General features: G+C 43.2%; 3 protein-coding genes across 4 annotated transcripts in view; 2 read left to right on the top strand and 1 right to left on the bottom strand.

The window, feature by feature from the left end:
- Nucleotides 1-632: 632 nt before the first annotated feature.
- On the top strand, nt 633-2,875 carry thbd (thrombomodulin). The gene has a single exon (XM_076756688.1). It carries the CDS (start codon nt 812-814, stop codon nt 2,462-2,464), a length of 1,653 nt encoding a protein of 550 aa, XP_076612803.1. The 5' UTR covers nt 633-811; the 3' UTR covers nt 2,465-2,875.
- Nucleotides 2,876-4,133: 1,258 nt separating this feature from the next.
- Nucleotides 4,134-11,351, top strand: LOC143336482 (toll-like receptor 5). Its single transcript, XM_076756687.1, has 5 exons — nt 4,134-4,253; nt 5,366-5,425; nt 6,022-8,311; nt 8,838-8,926; nt 10,725-11,351. Exons 2-5 carry the CDS (start codon nt 5,378-5,380, stop codon nt 10,968-10,970), a joined length of 2,673 nt encoding a protein of 890 aa, XP_076612802.1. The 5' UTR covers nt 4,134-4,253; nt 5,366-5,377; the 3' UTR covers nt 10,971-11,351.
- A 5,248-nt stretch (nt 11,352-16,599) lies between these two features.
- Nucleotides 16,600-19,545, bottom strand: part of disp1 (dispatched homolog 1 (Drosophila)) — a 73,746-nt gene continuing 70,800 nt past the window's right edge. For both annotated transcript variants that reach the window (XM_076756110.1, XM_076756111.1), the window contains 2 exons: nt 19,121-19,384; nt 16,600-18,993 (listed from right to left, as the gene is read on the bottom strand). In XM_076756110.1, the coding sequence (XP_076612225.1) occupies nt 17,158-18,993; nt 19,121-19,384 (2,100 nt within the window). In that variant the 3' untranslated portion in view covers nt 16,600-17,157. The remainder of the gene's footprint in view (nt 18,994-19,120; nt 19,385-19,545) is intronic.

Genomic DNA, 19,545 nt, shown 5'->3' with positions numbered 1-19,545 from the left:
TTTGTTTTTGTTTTCTATACAATCTATACTTCATCTAATAGTTTTAGTGTTCGGCATATATCGAGTTTTTTATATTTAGGTGCATTTTGCTTTGATGCTTCCTGTGAAAGGAATCAGCATAAATCTTTAATCTCCTCGACTTTACGCTCAAACTGTTGAGTTAGTGTGCGACCCACAAAAAGCTCACATATATATATTTGTGTTTATACTACTACATTTATACTACTTCAGGCATTGAACTGCCTCTATTCAGAGCAAAGTGCAAAAAAGTTAGTATTAGTGCCTGAGCAATATTCATACAGAATGATTAGAAATAAAAACAATAATTAGAAATAAACAAAGATATAAATATATAAAGGAAGAACCTTCCTTTGCATTGTCCCTATTTCTTTTTCTCGCCTTATACCACCACCGCAGATTTTAAACTTGTTTCGAGGATAATTGGATCGAAAGTCTGAGCACGGAACTAGACCTCTCGTTTGGACTGACATCTTGTGTGAAGTGGAGTTGGGAGGGGCTTCTGCAAACAGGGGGCGTTGGGTGGATGCCCCCTTACGTCTGCGCGGCGTCGGTGCGTACGTGCGTAAAATGCGTGCGTAATTGGGGATGTGGTCCGCCGTGCCGAGGAGAAAGTTTGCGAAGGGACAGTGAAAGGCGCAGCAGGCAGATTAAGAGATACTTCCTTCCTCCGCCGGGGCACTAACATGGAGTTGGGGGGTTATAAATACGAGCAAAACATTTTCTCAAACAAACAAGCCCACAGACTGCTGGAACGCACAAGAACTTAAACGGACATAACCGAGGTTTAATCATGAAGGATGTAACGGGATTGTTGGCCGTCATGTTGGCTTTTCTGGTGGGAAGAGCCGGCGGGATAGAGCCGAACAGCGGTTACTGCATCGGGAACCAGTGTGTCGCTGTGTTCCAGGAGCCCAGCGATTACGAGGCCGCTCAGAATCAATGTGAAGGTCGCGGCAGCCACTTGATGACAGTGCGCACGTCTGTTTCCCATGATATTCTTTCTATATTGTTGGGAAACTTAACGGGGCGGTTCTGGATCGGTTTACGTCGAACAACTGGCTGTCCAGACGCTGCTGCCGACCTAAAAGGCTTCCAGTGGGTGACCAAAGACAGCGAAAGCGACTTCTTCAACTGGGCGCCAAGCTTTGACAGCAGCTGCTCTTCTCATCGCTGCGTCTCAGTTTCCCAAGAGAGCGACTATAGATGGACTCAGGAACCATGCGACGAGCATGTGGCCGGGTTTCTCTGTGAGTACACCTTCAATGAGCCGTGCACAATTCTAGCGGTTGGAGAGGGTGAGTCTGTTACCTACACGACGCCCATGGGGTTCGGGGTCGGTGACATGCTGTCTTTGCCCCCTGGAAGCTCCGCTGTCCGGATGCCATCTGAGATTAAATACGTCTGCTTCGCCCAACAGTGGCTGCAGGCACCCTGGAGCTGCGAGATCCAAGAGGGTGGGTGTGAGTACAAATGCGCAATGGACCCCAAACAAGTGCCCTCCTGCTATTGTCCGGCAGGACAAGCCATCAACCGCGCAAACAAAGTCACCTGCGAAGTGGACACAGAGGACCCGTGCCTGAAGCTGCGCTGCGCGCACGCCTGCTACCATAAGGGAGACTCCTACGCGTGCATGTGTGACCACGGCTTTAAACTGGCGCAGGACGGCAGGTCGTGCGTGGACTTCAACGACTGCACGGACGAGCGGCAGTGTCCCGGGGACAATTTCATGTGCGTCAACACCATCGGCGGGTTTCAGTGCGTCTGCAAGGATGGATACAAGATGACCGGCCAACTGTGCGTCGACGTGGACGAGTGCGCGTCCGCTCCATGTGAGCACATGTGCACCAACACTCCCGGTAGCTACCAGTGCTCATGTTATGACGGATATCAAGAGGACCCAAAGTCACCGAGTAAGTGTAAACTCTATTGCGGGAAGGAGGAATGTGTCGCCGAGTGTGACCCGAATGACAAGTTCCAGTGTTACTGTCCTGACGGTTATATTGCAGAGGAAAGGGACACAGACACGGTTTGCATCGACATCGACGAGTGCTCTTTCTTTTATTGTGACCAAAACTGTAAAAACACATTCGGCAGTTACGTGTGCTCATGCTCTCCAGGATATACCCTAGTTGGCCATTATAGGTGCGTAAAAAACGACGATGATACGGACGCAGACGGAGGATCGGAGGGCTCCGGAGCGCCCACGATTCCAAACATCCACTCAACATCGCCTGTGCCATATCCAGACCCAACAAGGCAACCCTCGGGGGTGACAGTGGGGGGTCTCGTGGGGATAATAGTGTGCACTGTCTTCTTCATTGTGTTGATGGTTTTTCTGGCTCATCACTTCCTCACCGGCAGAGGGAAGCTGGAGAGCGCCAGTGCGCTCAAAGCGCAGGACGACGAAGCGCACGGTTTACGGCACGTGACGAGTGACACTTAGACTTCAAAAAAAAAAAAAAAAAAAAAAAAAAAAGTCCAGGAGGGACAGCTAAAGCACGACATGTGAATGTACAGGTCAAGCCTCGTCAACAGAGCTACAAAGGCAGTTTTGAAGGATGTAGATTTCACAGCCAAACAGAAGAACAGGGACGTGGTGACGTGGAGATAAAGTCACTATGAACTCTCACGAGAACAGAGATTATAAACAGGCTATTGTGCAAATGTTAAGTTGTTTTTGTTTTGTTTTGTTGGGTTTTGTTTTTGAGGACGGATATTCACTGCCGCAAAACTGGTTTTATCTACCATTCAACTCACATACAACAGATGCATTGTAATAAAACATGACAAAGAACTTTGCTTATTTTTTAAAGTTCATGCTGGAACATTATAAAATTCTAAACATGTGAACGAAGGGCATGTCTGTTATTCTTTCTTGTGATATCCCTCTCATCCATTCCTGCCTGAGCCACAGGCTGACTGCCCCACCATCCGGACAAATGAGTGAATTACAGGTCATTCATAACTTCACCTTCATGGAAGGAGGGATGGTGCAAGCGCACAGTTCCTTACTATGATGAACTCCTTTATGCTAATGTCCTCCACACACATTATTCATCAAACACACATAAGCCTAGATCACAACAGGCACAAACTTCCCAGAAAGAGGGAGAGAAATATAAGGAATACTTACGAGGAAAAAATTTTAGAATTACAAATCCATCACACAATCCTATTTGAGGAGTGATAGAAAACGTTGCAGCAAAATGAAGGCCTGTTTGTAATACCATCATAATAACTTATATTATGGAAGGAGTACTAGTAGTAGAAAAAGCAGCAGTAGCACTGATATAATTTGAAGTGAGAGTTTGTTGCAGTAGCAGTGGTATAGGAGTAACAAGTGTAGAAGTGGGTGTACTGGCAGCAGCAGTGCTAGTGGTTGTAGTTGCAACAGAAGCTGTAGCAGTAGTGTAATAGTAGCAGTAGCAGTAAGAGCCAAGAAGTAATAGTGGTGGTGGTAATGTAGTAGTAGTACTAGAAACAGTGGTACTAACTGCAGAAGTAGGCTAGTTACAGTTATTATAGCAGTCGCAGTAGCAGTGGTAGTGCACTACCACTGCTACTGCGACTGCAACTACTACTAATTCTGTTGCTCATATTTTCTTGGTGGTGGTGGCATGTAACCACGTACACTTACTGAAGTACAGGCCTAAAGTGCAGTTTGGAGGTCCTGGTACTTTACATCTTAAGTAACTGAATGAAAAAAGAATGTAACAGCAAAGAACAATAAGCAGCAGCAGTAGTGGGAGCATTTATAGTAGTACTACTTTAGCAGGGGTATGGTAGTAAAAGAAGTCGTGGTATAACTAGCAGTACTAACATGAGAGCAGCAGCAGTAATAGTATCAGTAGTAGTAGTAGGTCAGCTGTCAGTGGTGAAGAGTTCAGTGGTCTGAAGTTGAAGCTGGTGGATGTGGTCAAAGATGAAGCAGCGCACAATCTGAGGATCCACAGTGACATCTGGAGCAGTGGAGGTGTCCCCGAAAGAGGAACCACAGATTTGCTCATCGGGGGAAATTTCGACATGGCTCTGTGTTGTCAGACCGACACAAAATAAGTGTCAGGCACGTCCACAGCTGTCAGAGCACACGTGTCTCCGGGCTGTTTTTCAAGCAGAGGAAGTGTAGAGGTGGAGGCGAAGGTGGTGCGGCAGATCCGCAGGGAGCAGGCACCGACTCTGCACTCAGAAGGAACTCAGCCAAGGTTTTTCCAGCTTGCACAACACCGACAGAGGTAAGATTTTCTCTGAATTATGTGAACTAATGTACAGAGAGTCTCTGCGGCCAGGAGCGCTCTTGTGTCGCTTTCTTCTTTCAACGTGTTGAGACGCGTCTCTGTTGTCTCCGACGCGAATAACCCAAACAAAAGCTGTTAAATTGAGCACACACTGTGCTCTTGATAGAAGATTGAAAAAAAAAAAAACCTAGGCGCGCACACACACTTCACTCTAACACTGCTGCACACCCCAAGGACTGTCTGCTTGTTTGTTCGTTGAATCTGATGTTTAATAAGGCAGACCTAACGCTTGTCTGCTAATGTTGGGAACTATAATCTGATGTACAAAAACCTGATCTGAAATGACTTATCATGTTTGCTTTTTAAAATGTGTTAAAGTTCGTAATATTTGTTGGTTAACTGTTGCCAAGATGTAATTATTGAGGGAGCACTCAATAATTTTGTCAGTCAAAAAGTTCTGTTTTTTTCTTTGTTGTTCCATAAATTACAAAAATAAAAATAAAAATGTGGAATTGAAACATTACTCCATTTCCCATGAGGCAACTTCATAGCATCTCTCAAGGGTAATTTCTTCAGATTTTAGAAAGTTCCTCTAGAGCCACAAAAGAAGTGAAACGCCTCATGATTTGTAAACTGAACGTGTGTAAAACCACTCTCTAATAGATGGGAAATAAATGATTTCATTTCATTACATTTTATTAACACAAATAGTTTAGGACAAGAGGGTGGAAGTAAACCTTAAACAGTGAGGAGACTTATAATGCTGAAGCCCGACACACAATACAATAGTGTCTGCTATGGCAGGTGCAGCAGCAGTACAATTTACAGGAATTAGCTCATGACAAACATGTCAACCAGTTGCATGGAGTATCATAAAGCAGGAATCAGGAATGAGTGGTTGTGTACCAAGCAGTGCGCCACTGAAGCTGCACCGGTGACCCCGAACCTGCTAAAGAACACAGTCTGGCACACTTCCCCTTTTTCCTCTCTAACTTTCTAAATGTTCAACACCTACGTAACATTAATATATACACTGCTGAGCCAACACAACAACATTACATCCTTAAAGCTCTGGTCATTTTTGATTTTCTGTTTTGACGTCTTGTTAGGGGGAGGACAGAATGAGGAGGCTGCCTCTTCACGTGGTTTTCATCGGTTTATACCTGCAGGTATGTGAAAAACATTTAGCTTAAAACTGATCAGTTGTCCTTTGTTTTCTTCAGAGTGAACAGTTATAAGACAGTAACCAGAAATGAAATGAAGTGTGAAAAACAGAAAGCTAATCTGTAAAACAGATACCTGCCTGACAGGAATGAAAGAAATTCTGAGGAAATTTGCATATTCAAATTTAAAATATTCTTATTCACTTTCTTGCCGAGAGTCAGATGAGTCAGGTGTGCTAAATATGAAGTTACCACCAGCAGCCAGTTAGCTTAGCTTAGCATGAAGACTGAAAACAGGGACAAACAGCTAGCTAGCCTGAGAGTTGCTGTCAAGCAGCACGGCAAGGCTCCTTAATCAACATGTTAACTTTCTACAGTTAATAAGCGCTCAAATGCTGTTTTGGGTCCTCATGCTAAGCTAAGCTATCCAGCTGCTGGCGTTGGTTCCTTATGTATCATACAGACTTGAGAGTGGTAACGATATTCTCATCTAACTCTCAGGAAGAAAGAGAAGAAGCATATTTCCTAAAATGTTGGACAGTTTCTTTAACTGGTGAGTTGAGTTTCAATTTACAGACATAATGTAACTTTCCCACTGGCAGGTATCCACATGCTACCAATCATGCACTTTGTACGGCCTTCTAGCTGCTTGCACCTCACAGAACCACTACTGGGTTCCCACTCTGCCATCTAACATCACCCACCTCTACCTGCCGTTGAACTACATCAGTGAGATCAACAGCACCTCGCTCAGAGCTTATAATCAACTGCTACAAATAGACCTCGGACAACAGTATGTGCCGCTTGTCATAAGGAACAACGCTTTTCTCAGGCAGAGAGCATTGACACGCTTGGTTCTTGGAAACAATATTGGCCTTCAGCTGGAGCCAAGGGCATTTGCAGGACTGATCAATTTACAACACCTCTCTTTGGATCATTGCAATCTGAAAGACTCCATATTGGCAGAAAGCTATCTGCAGCACCTTCAGTCCTTAGAAACACTTGATCTCTTTGGGAACAAAATAGTGAGAGTGCGACCTGGACTGTTCTTTTCAAGACTCACTAAGTTTACAAACCTAAACCTCACATTGAATCAGATTGAAAGATTATGTGAAGAGGATCTTGTTGGTTTCCAGGGAAAATACTTCACGCTCCTGGACCTGAAATCCAATCACTTATACAGCTCGTATAGTGGAGATTTTGACTGGGAAAGGTGCGGGAACCCTTTCAGAGGGATGGCTTTTCATGTCCTTGACATATCCAGCACAGGGTTCACCGTGAACACATTACATCAATTTTTTAAAGCAATCGTGGGGACTCCAATTGCTCATCTTATATACTCTGGATCCATAGGCAAAGGCTTTTCATATAACAACTTTGCTGATCCAAATGAAAGCACATTCGAAGGGCTCATAAACAGTACAGTTAACATTTTAGATCTGTCTAAAAATCGGATATTTGCTTTGCAGAGAGCTGTTTTTAGTCCTCTAAAGGATGCAATTATTATTGACATTTCCAAAAACAAAATCAATCAGATTAACAGAAATGCCTTCGACGGTCTTCAAGGACATTTACGAATGCTCAACCTGTCATACAACCTCCTTGGAGAAATATATTCTCACACATTCACCAATCTGACAGACCTCAGGGTATTGGATTTGTCTCACAACCACATTGGTGCATTGGGAGACGAAGCATTCAGTGGTCTTCCCAAATTACGTGCGTTATATATGACTGGAAACTCACTGCGAGACCTGGGTTTTCCTGCGTCGTTACCAAACATAGATTATCTTCTTTTGGCTGACAATAAGTTGAATTCACTAAGCGGAATCATGGACTTGGGCAGGAACAGTACGTATCTGGATGTTGCAGAAAACAGATTAACAAATTTAGAGGACGTTTATGACATTTTATCTCATTTCAATCGTCTCCAGAATTTCTTCTATGGTAGCAACTTCATCAAGTGGTGCACACTAAGTCCAAAGATTACAAGACCTCGTAATAATAGTTTGCGAGTGTTGGATCTTCACGACAGTTCCCTGCAGATAATTTGGGCACAGGGGAAGTGCCTCGACCTGTTTGATCATCTCGAGAATCTGCTCGGGCTAAATTTAAGCTTTAACTCACTCGCGACTCTCCCACAAGGAATTTTCAGCAGTCTCACCTCGATCATAGAGATTGACCTCTCGTTTAATGCCTTAACCTATCTGCAGCCAGATGTCTTTCCAGTCAGCCTGAAACAACTCCACCTCAAAAGCAACTTCCTAGCCTCCCCAGACCCTACAACTTTTCGGTCTCTCAGTTTCCTCAGCCTTACAGTAAATCGGTTCCATTGCGATTGCCATCTGGAGAGCTTCCTGAATTGGCTAACCACGACAAATATAACCTTTCTGAGTCCAGTTGAGGAGTTCAGATGCGAGTTTCCAGCTGCTCTCCGCTATGTTCCTCTGCTGTATTACTCCACCATCATGGAACCGTGTGAGGAAGATGACGAAAAGGCCATCCAAGGTCTTAAGCTTGCTCTCTTCATCTTCTCTGTGCTCCTCATTACCACGGTCATCCTCAGCGGGATTGTTTACGCCCGACTCCGAGGGCACATATTCATCATCTACAAAAAGATCGTCCGTAGGGTTCTGGAGGGCCCAAAACTGGAATTTCCTGTGGACATGATGCAGTACGATGCCTTCTTCTGCTTTAGTAACAGTGACTATGGGTGGGTCGAGGCCGCTTTGCTGAAGAAGTTGGATAAACAGTTCTCAGAGGAGAACATTTTCTGCTGTTGTTTTGAGGCCAGAGACTTCCTGCCAGGTGAAGACCATCTTTCCAACATCAGAGACGCCATCTGGGGTAGCAGAAAGACTGTGTGCATCGTCTCCAAGGAGTTCCTTAAAGGTACAGTTTTTCTGACTGTGATCTGTTGAAACAGTTGCATTGCAACAGTTAATTTTAGGCATTGAGATATTTGTTCCATTCTTTTCCATTCAGGAATAATTATAATTTTGAGGTTCTCTTAGGTTCCCTGAGCTTCAGAGGTACTGGTATTTTTCACCTTTGGACAGAGCCAGGCTAACTGTTCTCCTGTTTTGCATTTTATGGCTATGTTAACAGTCAGCAAGCTGTACATTCTATCTCTCTCTTCATATTTAACAAAAAGATATAAGAGTTGAGATGTTCTTGTCATCTATAATTCAGCAAGAAAGTGAATAAGTGCATTTCCTGAAATACTGAACTATTCCTTTAAAAAAAAAACAAGACACTTACTGCAGTCCTGAGTTTCTGAAAGCTAGTGTGAGCTAGCACCATGGCCATAGTTAGGCTCTCTTTCTCTAATCTTTCGTTTCACCCTCTTTTGAATCACAAAATGAATTGAAAAAAGTAAAGAGGTAAAAGGAACTAACTGGGTAATGCATCTTTGTAGATGGTTGGTGCTTGGAGGCGTTCAATTTGGCTCAGGGGCGGATGCTGGAGGAGCTGACAAAGATCCTGATTATATTGGTGGTAGGGAAGGTGTGTATTAGACTGTTGAATTACTTTTTTTATATCCATTCTCTGGGGGTAGGTAAAAGAAATTTAGGATTTTTATACGTGAGTAGATATTGAGTTAAAATAATCTTCTTGTTTGTTTTCTGTTTTCTTTGACAAAGTGGGAGCAGCAGAAACTAGCAGTCAGCATGTAGTTGTTTGCTTACACATCAGGGAGATACAGAGCAACATTATCATTTGTTTGGAGTCTTGTTTCTGGCCACCTGACAAATTGCAGTTCTGGGTCTGGTCTCTACCAATTCTGGTCTCTAAGTGTCTCTTTATTGCTGTTTGGTGCTAGGCAGGTATTGTATAGAGGGTTTATATGGCATTAATATAATCATTAATGTAAGAGCTGAAAAAAACAATGCTGATGAGAGCAGTAAAAGTTAACCAAAACAGCAAAGTTGTGGTCAAAAAACATGTTTTTGCCACACCCATGTTAAAGACCTGCCTTACTCTGCCTCTGATTGATAAGATAACACTTTATTGATCCCACACTGGGGAAATTTAGTTGTTAGCTTACTTGGGTAAGCTTAAACCTAACCTACACTGGCCCCAAGGGTCAAAACAAACACAACAACATTTCAGGAACCACAACATTTCACAAGACAACCACATTTTAGATTACGGACAAGAAGGGACCACACAAGTTTGTGATTGGAGAGAACCCAAATCTCTGGTGACAATTCGGTGTCATTTCCTGTTTCTAATATGTACTTCTCAGCAGCTATCTACCACGTCCACTTCCGTATGAGTGCTTCAGCAGCACAACAAGAGGTTTGTGGGTCAGTATAATGCAAAAAAAATAATAATGTCATTGAACCTCAATACTGAAATCTACTAATATAGGCTAACAGAATTTAACATTTAACAGCCACTCCATAAAAACATATAGGTGGAATGCTAAACAGACTTTCTGTGCACACAGGACAAAGTCCTCATCGTCAGGGTTTTTTCAGAGTTTGTTTGACTTTACCACTCAAATATGAAAAAACACCTTTCAAGTGTGTAGTTTTGCCCCAATTCTGTGACAAATGGATATGCTACCAAAAAATTATCTCAGCTGGAAATGCTCCTCATAACAGCTGCAAGATCCTGTCATTCTCCAGCTAATGTAATGTAGATAGTGCGGCAGGCTGTGGCCCTGGACCTGCTGGTATTGTGCTGATCAGGATCAGAAAAAAAAAAGAAGAAGAAAAAGAAATGAATGTGAGGATTCATGCTTTAAACGCTGAAAAGTAACTGCATTTCAGTGACAGGTAATCACAGTAGTTTTAACCAACTTAACAAAGGCAACAAACACGAGCCAATCAGAGGCAGAGTACGGCTGGTCTTTGCAGAATGCAGATGGGGAGTTGAAAGAGGCTATTAAGCTCCGTAGAGTTGAGAAGAACTTGAAAATTCTTTGTAGGCTCAATTCCACAAGACATCTTTCACATACATGTAGAGATGTGATCCACTGTTTAAAAATATGTTATGAGCATTAACAAAAAATACATCAATTATAGCTGCCTTAAAGAGTAACCAATTGTTTGTGAAACTGGACAACTGTATGTGAAAATACCAGAGGCCGAGTAGCACCAAGGATTGGCAGATAATCGGCAAGTCAGTGCCTACTTTTCACCAGTAGATGTCAGGCTTCATGCAGATTTAAGTTAATATTGCTTTACATTTGGCAGGAAACTGGCATTGTGCAAATTTTACTGAACTGAAATAGAAACGGAAGTTCTTGATCTCCTCTATTATCCCGTATGTCCATTCTAATACAACACAACTCAAGGTGCCTCACTACCAGCTGATGAAGTACGACGCAGTCAGAGCTTTCGTCCAGAGGAAAGAGTACCTCGTCTGGCCAGAGGACCCTCAGGACCTGGAGTGGTTTTATGAGCGGCTTGTCTCACAGATAATCAAAGACACTAAGGTGAAAAATGTTGCAGGGGACAGACCTGAGCCTGCACAGTTTGACGTTCAGCGTGAGAACGAAGACGGTGTCAGGCTTGAGAACATCAGAGCAAATCCAATGTGAGCTCTGACTGTATGCTAAAGAAAACCACTGTTAGTCAAGATAACCTGCTGATACCAACGTCCATCCTGCTGAAGTGTCACCGATAAGTTAGGATTCAGGTTCCTTAGCAAGACAAGGAAGAAGTTCCTCCTTTTGCCAGTTCAAATTACCTTTTTCAAAGCAAAAAAGGAAATGATACATTAAAAAAATGCTCCAGAACATACTTCATAGTTGAGTTGTACAGAACCAGATGTAGATGTTGACCAGATCCTGCTGATTCGGCTCTGCTGCATATCTTTCAGTGTTTTGGTTGATTTGTGGCACAGTGATTAATACATTTATAATTGCTTTTTCTCATTTTTTGTCAGCGTTTACAGCACTCCATGACCCAATGACATGTACAGTACGAACGATTGTTATGTAAATGGATTTAAATGTAACATCAAGCAAGTGTAATGTGTCGGATTCATCAAGAATAATGACAATGTTTGGTAGGCATGTGCTAGTCAGCTGTTCTCACCAATACCGCTGGTGCAAATACATTTGTTGGCAGAATTGTTTAATTCCTTTTCTAGATGGGAGTTTGTATGTAAAATCAAAAAGACAAACCTCTCCCTTAAACATTATTTTAAATGTTTGATGAACAGTCAAAAACCCCAGGTGTTATATTTATGACGACATAACAGAAAAGCAGCAAAGCCCTACATGGAAAGTGTGTTTTTATCAGTGACCAATGACTGACTGTCAAGGATTTTCATGCAAAAAATCAAAAAACAAAATTCCTATTCATTAGCTGAAAAGGCTTTTAAGATATTTAAGAGACATTCTTTATGGTTTGAGTAGTGTAATTAATTTCTCAACATGTGTGTATTTTCATGGCTGAATCAGAGTCCACCTTAAGAAAATGCTTAAGAAAATGGTTACATGGGGTGACTGTTCAGGGGCCTGATTCCGAGATATCATGAGGGACCCCTTTGGATTTTATTTAATATGCTCACCACTAGATGGCGAGTGTTAGCTGTCTTTACTGGCTCTTCCTGTCACTCTTGAATGATCAGTGAAAACCAGGGGTGTTAATTAGTGAGAGTTTAATGATCTCCACATCAGAACTGTTAAGAACTGCACTGGGTGTGCCACATATAATGACTCTAGCTCAGTATAACAGCATCTGCAAATAACAGCATGTCTCTAAACATTTGAGTTTGTTGGGCTGTAAGATGAGAATGAATCTGAGGTCAGCTGGTTTCCTTTCATTTGAGCTGTGTGTCTGAAAACAGGAAGCTACTGGGCAGAGGAAAGCTTCCGTCCTGTTGGCCCCGCCGCCTGCATCCTCCCAGCCTTTATGAGCCAGCTGTTCTGAACATTACAGCCAGTCTGCAGGCTGCTGCTGCTTATACACTGTGGACAGTCTATCAATCTGAACACAGTGAAACATTAACATCTGACTAACCTGCTTTTATTGTGCAGTTGTTTATATTTTCTGCGATTTTTTTTTTTTTTTTTTTTTTTACCAGTGTTGGACTTGAAATACCCCCAAATGGAGATGTAATGTCTATATGAAGGCCCAAAAAGAGGATATATATATACACACACACACACAGGTCACTCAAAAATATAACCAAACACATTAATAATTAATACTTAGGGACAAATAAATCATTACAATTTAATTTAAAAGGGGTTTTCTTTAACCTCAAATCACTTCATGAAAAAAGGAAAGCTTTTTTTCCCCCTTTACTAACAATCAGTTCATTTTTTCTTTCATTGTTCTTTTTTCTTTCACTAGTTTAGATAGATAGATAGATACTTTATTCATCCCCAAGGGACATTCACAAAGTTCACTAGTTTGTTATTTCTCTAGGTCTATTTTGGGGTTTGGCACACATTTAATCATTCTCAGTTCCCCCAAACAACATTTCCTGTTTTCCTAACCACATTTCCAGAGGACTTCGCCACCAAGCTAAAACATAATTTAGCCATCAAGCTAAACTAGCAAAGGGAGTGTAGCTATCAAACACTACTTTGAGGTTTTAGTTTTGTTGACACTATCAGAAAGGATATTTAAGTTACATGTCATTTACAACACAAAAATATGAAACATCACAAAACACTCAAGACTTATTTCCATTGTTGTTCTCTGCTCAGAGACATGAACTCAAAGCTGTGAACTTCTAATTAGCATTAATGTTAGCTAGCTAACTTTCTTAGCATTAGCTTGATGGCAAAAATACTTTTGCTAGTGTTGTTTGAGCCTCATTGGGAGTATGATGTTTACATGTTGTGTCTTGATTTCCAGGTTTCTTAAAGTGGAGATTTAGGCTTTGTCCAGGTTTCTGAAACCAGGATGTGGTGTTTATATTTGCAAAAAATAACCAGGATATTCCAAAAACAACAACTAAATGTCTAAACCTTATTCTAAACTAACAACCTCAAATAGCCCTTTGAAGAGCAAAATGTCCTCGCTTGCGAAAAATGTCCTCACTGCCAAGGTCGAAAACTCAAATTGGTTGTCACAAGGATAGATGTTCAAGTACACACACACACACACACACACACACACACACACACACACACACAACCTGGACGTGCACAGTCATGTCCATCTCAGTGATTACATGTGTGAATCAACAGTGTTAAGTGTTAATTCATTTTAAAGAAAAAAATGTAAAAAAAATAGTTTGTCCCTTTATTAAAAGAAAAAACAATGGACTATGCTTTTTCATATCTTTTTTTTTTTCTCAAAGTAATTGTTTAAGTAACATTACTATTTATGCATATATCAGCAATGCTTTTGACTCATTATTGCCTTGATGTCTTTTAAGAGCTGTTGTCTCTTTGAAGCTCCATATAGATAAAAAGCTCAATGGTACAAAAAAAAACTTCCTGTCCACTGATCACCCAAGAAAGAAGGGAAACCTGTCTCACTTCCATAAATCTGGACCAGCCCAGCAGCTCCACCAAAATCTAATTTGAAAAGTGGAAGCAAATGTTTGCCTTGTAAACAAGCTCTCCAGCTCCGCGGCCTCTTCACAGTTATTTCAGGCCTGCAGAATATACTTAGAACAGACACACATGCTTCTGAGATTCTCCCTCGCGGGGAAATGTAATAAACCCTGCCCCATGGCCATAGCTAATATTTAACCTCTGTTTAAGCAAATATAATTACAGGGATGCTCATGCAAGCCTGAGGAGGGATCCTCTGGGGGAAGTGGACTCATCTTCACTGCAATGGTTGAGGAGGAGGAGGAGGAGAATAAAGGCAGCTATGGGGGATCTGAGGCGGAGAGGAACACAAGCTGATCTCTGTGAGCCAAAATAAGATCTTTCCTTCAACACAGACGCATCAAGTGAGCCCAGTGTGGGTTTACTTACGTAATGTGTTTAATAGGGCTTGTTTGTTTGTGGAAGTTTGTTCTGGGGTTAAGGGGCGTGACAGGGATGAGAGGACAGAACCAGCTGAAAAGCACAGTGGTACTTTTCCTCCCCTCTCTCTGGCACCATCAGCCTGCCTGGAGTGAAATGTTTTCAAGCTAGAGGAGCATCATCCTTCATTTTCCAGCTGCTTTTCCGAGCCAAGGTTGTGGTGGAAACTTAGCATTTCGTGTTGAAACTAATGCCTTGTGATGAGTTAATTATGTTTTTCCAAAAACTAGCAACCGCAATGTGAAAAGTGCTTGGGACGCTAAATAAAACACTAAATTTGAAACGTCAAAGCGACCCTTGAAGATAGTGAGAAAAAGATTGGCTCTGAAACTCCACATAAAGCGAAACGCTGCGACATGTGGGATCTCTGGAGGAACTGCTCACTGGATTGTGATCCAAAGTGTGAATGACTATTGTCGAGCCAAAGAGAGATGACTAACTTCAGCTCTGCGCATCAGTATGAGTTCTGCTGTCCCCAAAGCACAGCTCCAACCCACTGTGGAACTAACTGAGAGCAGATCAGCCTCCACGTTCCACACTCGAGGAGAAGACAGGGAGCAGAAGGACGACTGGAGAGGATGACGACTTCTTTTCCCAGCTGACCTCTGGGGAAACAGGTGTTTTCTGCACTCGGTTAAATGGATTTAGTAGCAGAAAGAAAGACGGAGAGTGAGGTTGAAGGGGTCACAGAGGCATGAAAAAGGAGGGATATTATGTCTACGTCTGTCACCTCTGTAGACAGACAGCTCAATCAGGAACAGTGGAGATCTACAACTGAGGACTGGTTATACAGAACAGCTGCTTTATGAATTAAACATGCAACAGCAGATTTTTGTCCACTTGGGGGAAGCAGAAACTAGCTATGAACTTGTTAGCATTCAGTACAGTCATCTATTTCAACACTGAGCAGATACTAGCTGTCATTTGAAACTGTGTTTTTGGGCACTCAATGAAAGATGCATGATATAATTGCAATATTCACCCTCTCTTCAGCTCTTGTTTTGGTCTCTACCATCTAGCAAGAGAAGCCACGGGCTCTCGAGTTGTTAAGTGCTACACTGTCTTCCACAGTCTGTCATTTGGTACTGGTCATGTATTTCACAGTGTTCATCAGAGCTCTTTAGCTGAAAACAGCTTGCTGCTGTCCGCCATTATTATTGTAAACATATTGACTATAGCTTATTGTTTCAAGACGTACATAAAACACTGTACTTTGACTGTGTTTCTGATGTTTTTTTTCAAGGTTAAAATCCTTAAATTTACATCTCCCTCTCCCTCATTAAAACAAATCTTGAATCTGATTATGCAAATGTGCCGTTTCAGAAGTTGAACTTGTTGAACAGATGTCTCGTGCTTTACAGGAAAGTCCATTCTCAACGTTTGTGCATTGGAGGCTTCAAGTTTCCACATCTCGTTTGTGTACACTTACAGCAGACGAATGTAAAAACAGCCTTCTACTGTCAAACTGCACATACAATTCTTCACAGTGACGCTCAGTCATTGACTGCAGGCACATGATCAAAAACCTATTTTCAAGCGGAGGGGACTTCTCTGAGCTCGTTTCATATACTAGGCTAATATGCAAACCACAGTCACAAATAGGTCCTGTTCAAAGAGAAAACAGGCGGAACAGTCAGCAGATTTTGTTCCAATGTTGCCTGGAAATATTTCCAAAGAGTAACTCATTCAAAATATATATTTGTTCGACGAGCATAACCGCTGCTGATGGCAGCTGGGTTGCTTGCTTAGTGCTTTGTGCCAGAGTGTTGTCTCCCTGTAATTAACACTGTCTGCCTCGGCAGGCCTAAAAAGTTTAGAGCACTTCTCTCCGTTGATGCAATGCATGAAATGAGGCGTAGAACGTAAATGTTTTTTTTTTCTTTTTAAATCTATTAACTTCAGGTTTGAAATGGTTTGGTACTCAGGAGCAGAGTAGAAATGCTGTATAAGAAAGAACCTGGACTTGAGACCTGTATCACAAGCAGGAATAAAACAGGATTATTATTCTTGTGTAAAATAAGTCTACATGAGCATAAAGAGCAGGCAGCCGAGCCCAGTTTAAATCCAGCAAATGACCTCAGGCCAGATGTAATAGATAGCACTGAAGGCGCCGGCAGTTATGAGACAATGAAACAGGTGTGCACCTCATCTCCTTTCAAGGTCCAAGTGTGTGTGCACTGTATACAGAATATCGGAAGAGCAGACAATATGAGACAGCGGGACAATGGTGATAAAAAAGACATTTTAATCATACAGTACATCTGAGGCATGTGGCGACTTGAGCACGAGAGCACACTGAGAATCGAACACTAGCTCCCACAAATACAAAAAGAGTCAGGCAATCGCTTGTAAAATGTGGCACATTGTTGTTACACTTGATGTGATCATGTCTGACAATGTATATTGATAATTACACACAATATCACAATGTAGATACTGTACGATTTAATGTTGGTGCAAATGGCTGCTGTATAACACTTCGGTAAGCAGAAGTTCCTAGAGGTGTCTTTGTGAGATGACCATTGACTTCCCATAATGTAATAGCTTTAACAACAGCGTGTGTTTCACTGTGAAATCAAACACAAACTGGCACATGACGACCTGGTGAATACAAGAAACATGTAAACAGAATATATTTAGTGGGTCCGTGCTGCTTTATGAAACACACTGAGGCACTTGGTCAACAAACACATCACAAACCTTGTTTGATTGCACAGATACACTGTATGTGTCATTCCTTTTTTTGGACGTTTGCCATTTGTTCTGTTAAAATATCAATTTATTGTCAACACAAGCTTTCTGAAGAGGGATTAGTGTTTATTGCAATAGGAGGCACGCTGGTTTCAGTTTTTGGCACGTTAAACTCTGAAGCTGAATTGCACTTCACTTTCAACGTCCTGTTAAAACAGTAGAGTTTCTTTGGAGAGGCGGAGGACGCCCGCTGTCTTTTGGAGTTCCGCTTGCACGTTTTGACACTTTCCTCCCGTGTGACGGGAACACTTTCAAGCTTCTCCTGGTTGCCAGGGATTTTACAACAAGCATCCATCTGCATTGTTGTATCTGTGGTTGTGATGGACACGTGGTTATCACCACAACAATAGTCACTGTCCTCTGCTGTCTGTCTTTCATGACTTGTTGTGTGTGGTAAGGGGGAGGGGCATTGAGTCTGAGGTTGTGTTGGGGCTGGGGTGCTAATTTTTTGGCTACTTTCGGGGCTTGAGGGCCTCATTTCATGTCTATTATCATCCTCTTGTCCCACAGGCTGGGAGCCAGTGACTGAACCAGGAGCTGGGCCTGTGTCCTGGTTCGCAGCTGTGGTTGTGGATCTCTGCTCTCTGGCTGAACCAGCCTGTAGGCTTGCAGTGTGGACACAATACTTCCTGAGATGGCAGCTGTGGGCAGGTCCTTGCCTGGGGGCCACTACTCTTCCCTGGGTGCAGTGGTGGAAATGGGCAGGGGGACAGTGGACATAGTGCATACGGCACTCCATGTGTGTGTAGACTGGGTCCAGGTTTGTAGGTAACATGGCTGCGTTTTGTTTGCTGGCGGTGTTTCCTGAGAGGGGGAAGAGCTGAGGTGTGGGAGGGCAAGAAGGAGAGTCCTGGGGAGGCTTAGCACACGAGTGGGGAGACCACTGCTGAGGCAGGTGGGGAGGAGGAGGGTCCCCACATGTGCAGTTAGTATTTTGAGAGTACTGGCACCTGGATGGTGTGCTCAGTGCGGCTACAAGCCCATTTTCAGGGCCAGTTCTGCCAATCTCAGTCTTACTCTTATAATGGATGTGTGAATAAGGGGCAGTGTGCTGGTGAGGAGGAATCCCATTGAAAATCTGAGCACACACCTCCTGCTCCTCTCTGGGTTTAGCTTCAGTTTTCTGACTGGATGCCAATGGCTCTAACTCATAATGCTCCACCTCCCCACCCCTGCCGTCCAGCTGATACTTCCCCAGGCCGGAGCCTTTCCCTTGAGATGGGGGGCTCGTGGATGTGACCTCAGAAAACACCTGACACTGCAGCTTTTTGGGCAGAGGGATCTGGCCGCAGGTCCCCTGGGGTCCCAGGCACCGACACATGCACTGAAAGAAGAAGGTGGCAAAGGCCCAGCTGATGCACATAATCAGCATCATGAACGTGCCCAGCTGGGTGTAGGCTAATACGGTCGAGGGCATCATCATGGCCCCCGCAACAAAGGTGGTCAGTGCCGCCATAGCAATAGCAGAGCCCATGCGGCTGAGGGAGAAAATCACCTTTCCTTCACGGTCAGGCTCTGGGGCGAGCCGGTAAGCCACGCCATAGTGGACGGCGAAGTCCACAGACAGCCCCACTGCAACAGAAATGGTAACCGATTCCAGAACATTCAGCTCCCAGCCCAGAAGCACCAAGGAGCCGACGGTGACAAATATGGTCCCGGCAATCGACAGGATGGCGTACAGACTGATGATGACATTCCAAGTCGTCAGGAGCATCACGCTGAAAGCCACAGCCACTGACAGTGCCATGGAAACCAGAGTGCCGTCTGACAGACTGTCCTGCAGGTCATAGAACTCCAGGTTGCTGATGAACCAGCCATGGCTGAGGCCTGCTGGAGCATACCGCAACTCCTCACTGATCCAAGCATCCACCTGTGGCAGAACCACAATCATTAATGTAAGGAGGATCAAGGCAGAAACAAAACTTGATGGAACAACTTTAGGAGAGTGTGCAGGTGATATGAACAGTGAATTAAACATGAAACCTGACAGGCCCTACCTCACGGTAGAACTGGTACATCTTCTCATAGGCCAGTGTGAACAGGTAGGTACTCTGGAACTCCAACACTATAGCTCTGATGGTGTCATTGATGTCAAATCGAGGCCCAGGGGTCTTGCTATCTAGATGGTAGTTGGTACTCCGATCCAGCTCCATGATGGCTCTCTTGATGCACAACTCAAAGACTTCCTGCTTGTAGGGGAAGGTGGACTGACTGCAGCAGGGGTAGACAGAAGCCTCCTCACAGTCCTGGTTCTCCATCCACTATTCAAATAAGGGGGGGTTAAAGTTGATAACATTCACTGACACTTTTCAGGATCTTCAACATTAAACTGAGGCGTAAATTCTGTATTCCCCTTCGATCACATTCAGCTTCCGACTTTGTTTTATATTGGGTAGTGTCAATAAGATGTCCTTCAAAGTCT

Source organism: Chaetodon auriga, chromosome 18 (assembly GCF_051107435.1).
Source record: "Chaetodon auriga isolate fChaAug3 chromosome 18, fChaAug3.hap1, whole genome shotgun sequence".
NCBI lineage: Eukaryota > Metazoa > Chordata > Actinopteri > Chaetodontiformes > Chaetodontidae > Chaetodon > Chaetodon auriga.
This window is presented reverse-complemented; position numbering and strand designations above follow the sequence as displayed.

Coding starts and splice junctions, on each gene's coding strand:
- thbd (XM_076756688.1), top strand. CDS start 812: ATGAAGGATGTAACGGGATTGTTGGCCGTCATGTTGGCTTTTCTGGTG.
- LOC143336482 (XM_076756687.1), top strand. CDS start 5,378: ATGAGGAGGCTGCCTCTTCACGTGGTTTTCATCGGTTTATACCTGCAG. Junction 8,312..8,837: donor CTCCAAGGAGTTCCTTAAAG/GTACAGTTTTTC, acceptor GCATCTTTGTAG/ATGGTTGGTGCTTGGAGGCG. Junction 8,927..10,724: donor TTATATTGGTGGTAGGGAAG/GTGTGTATTAGA, acceptor ACACAACTCAAG/GTGCCTCACTACCAGCTGAT.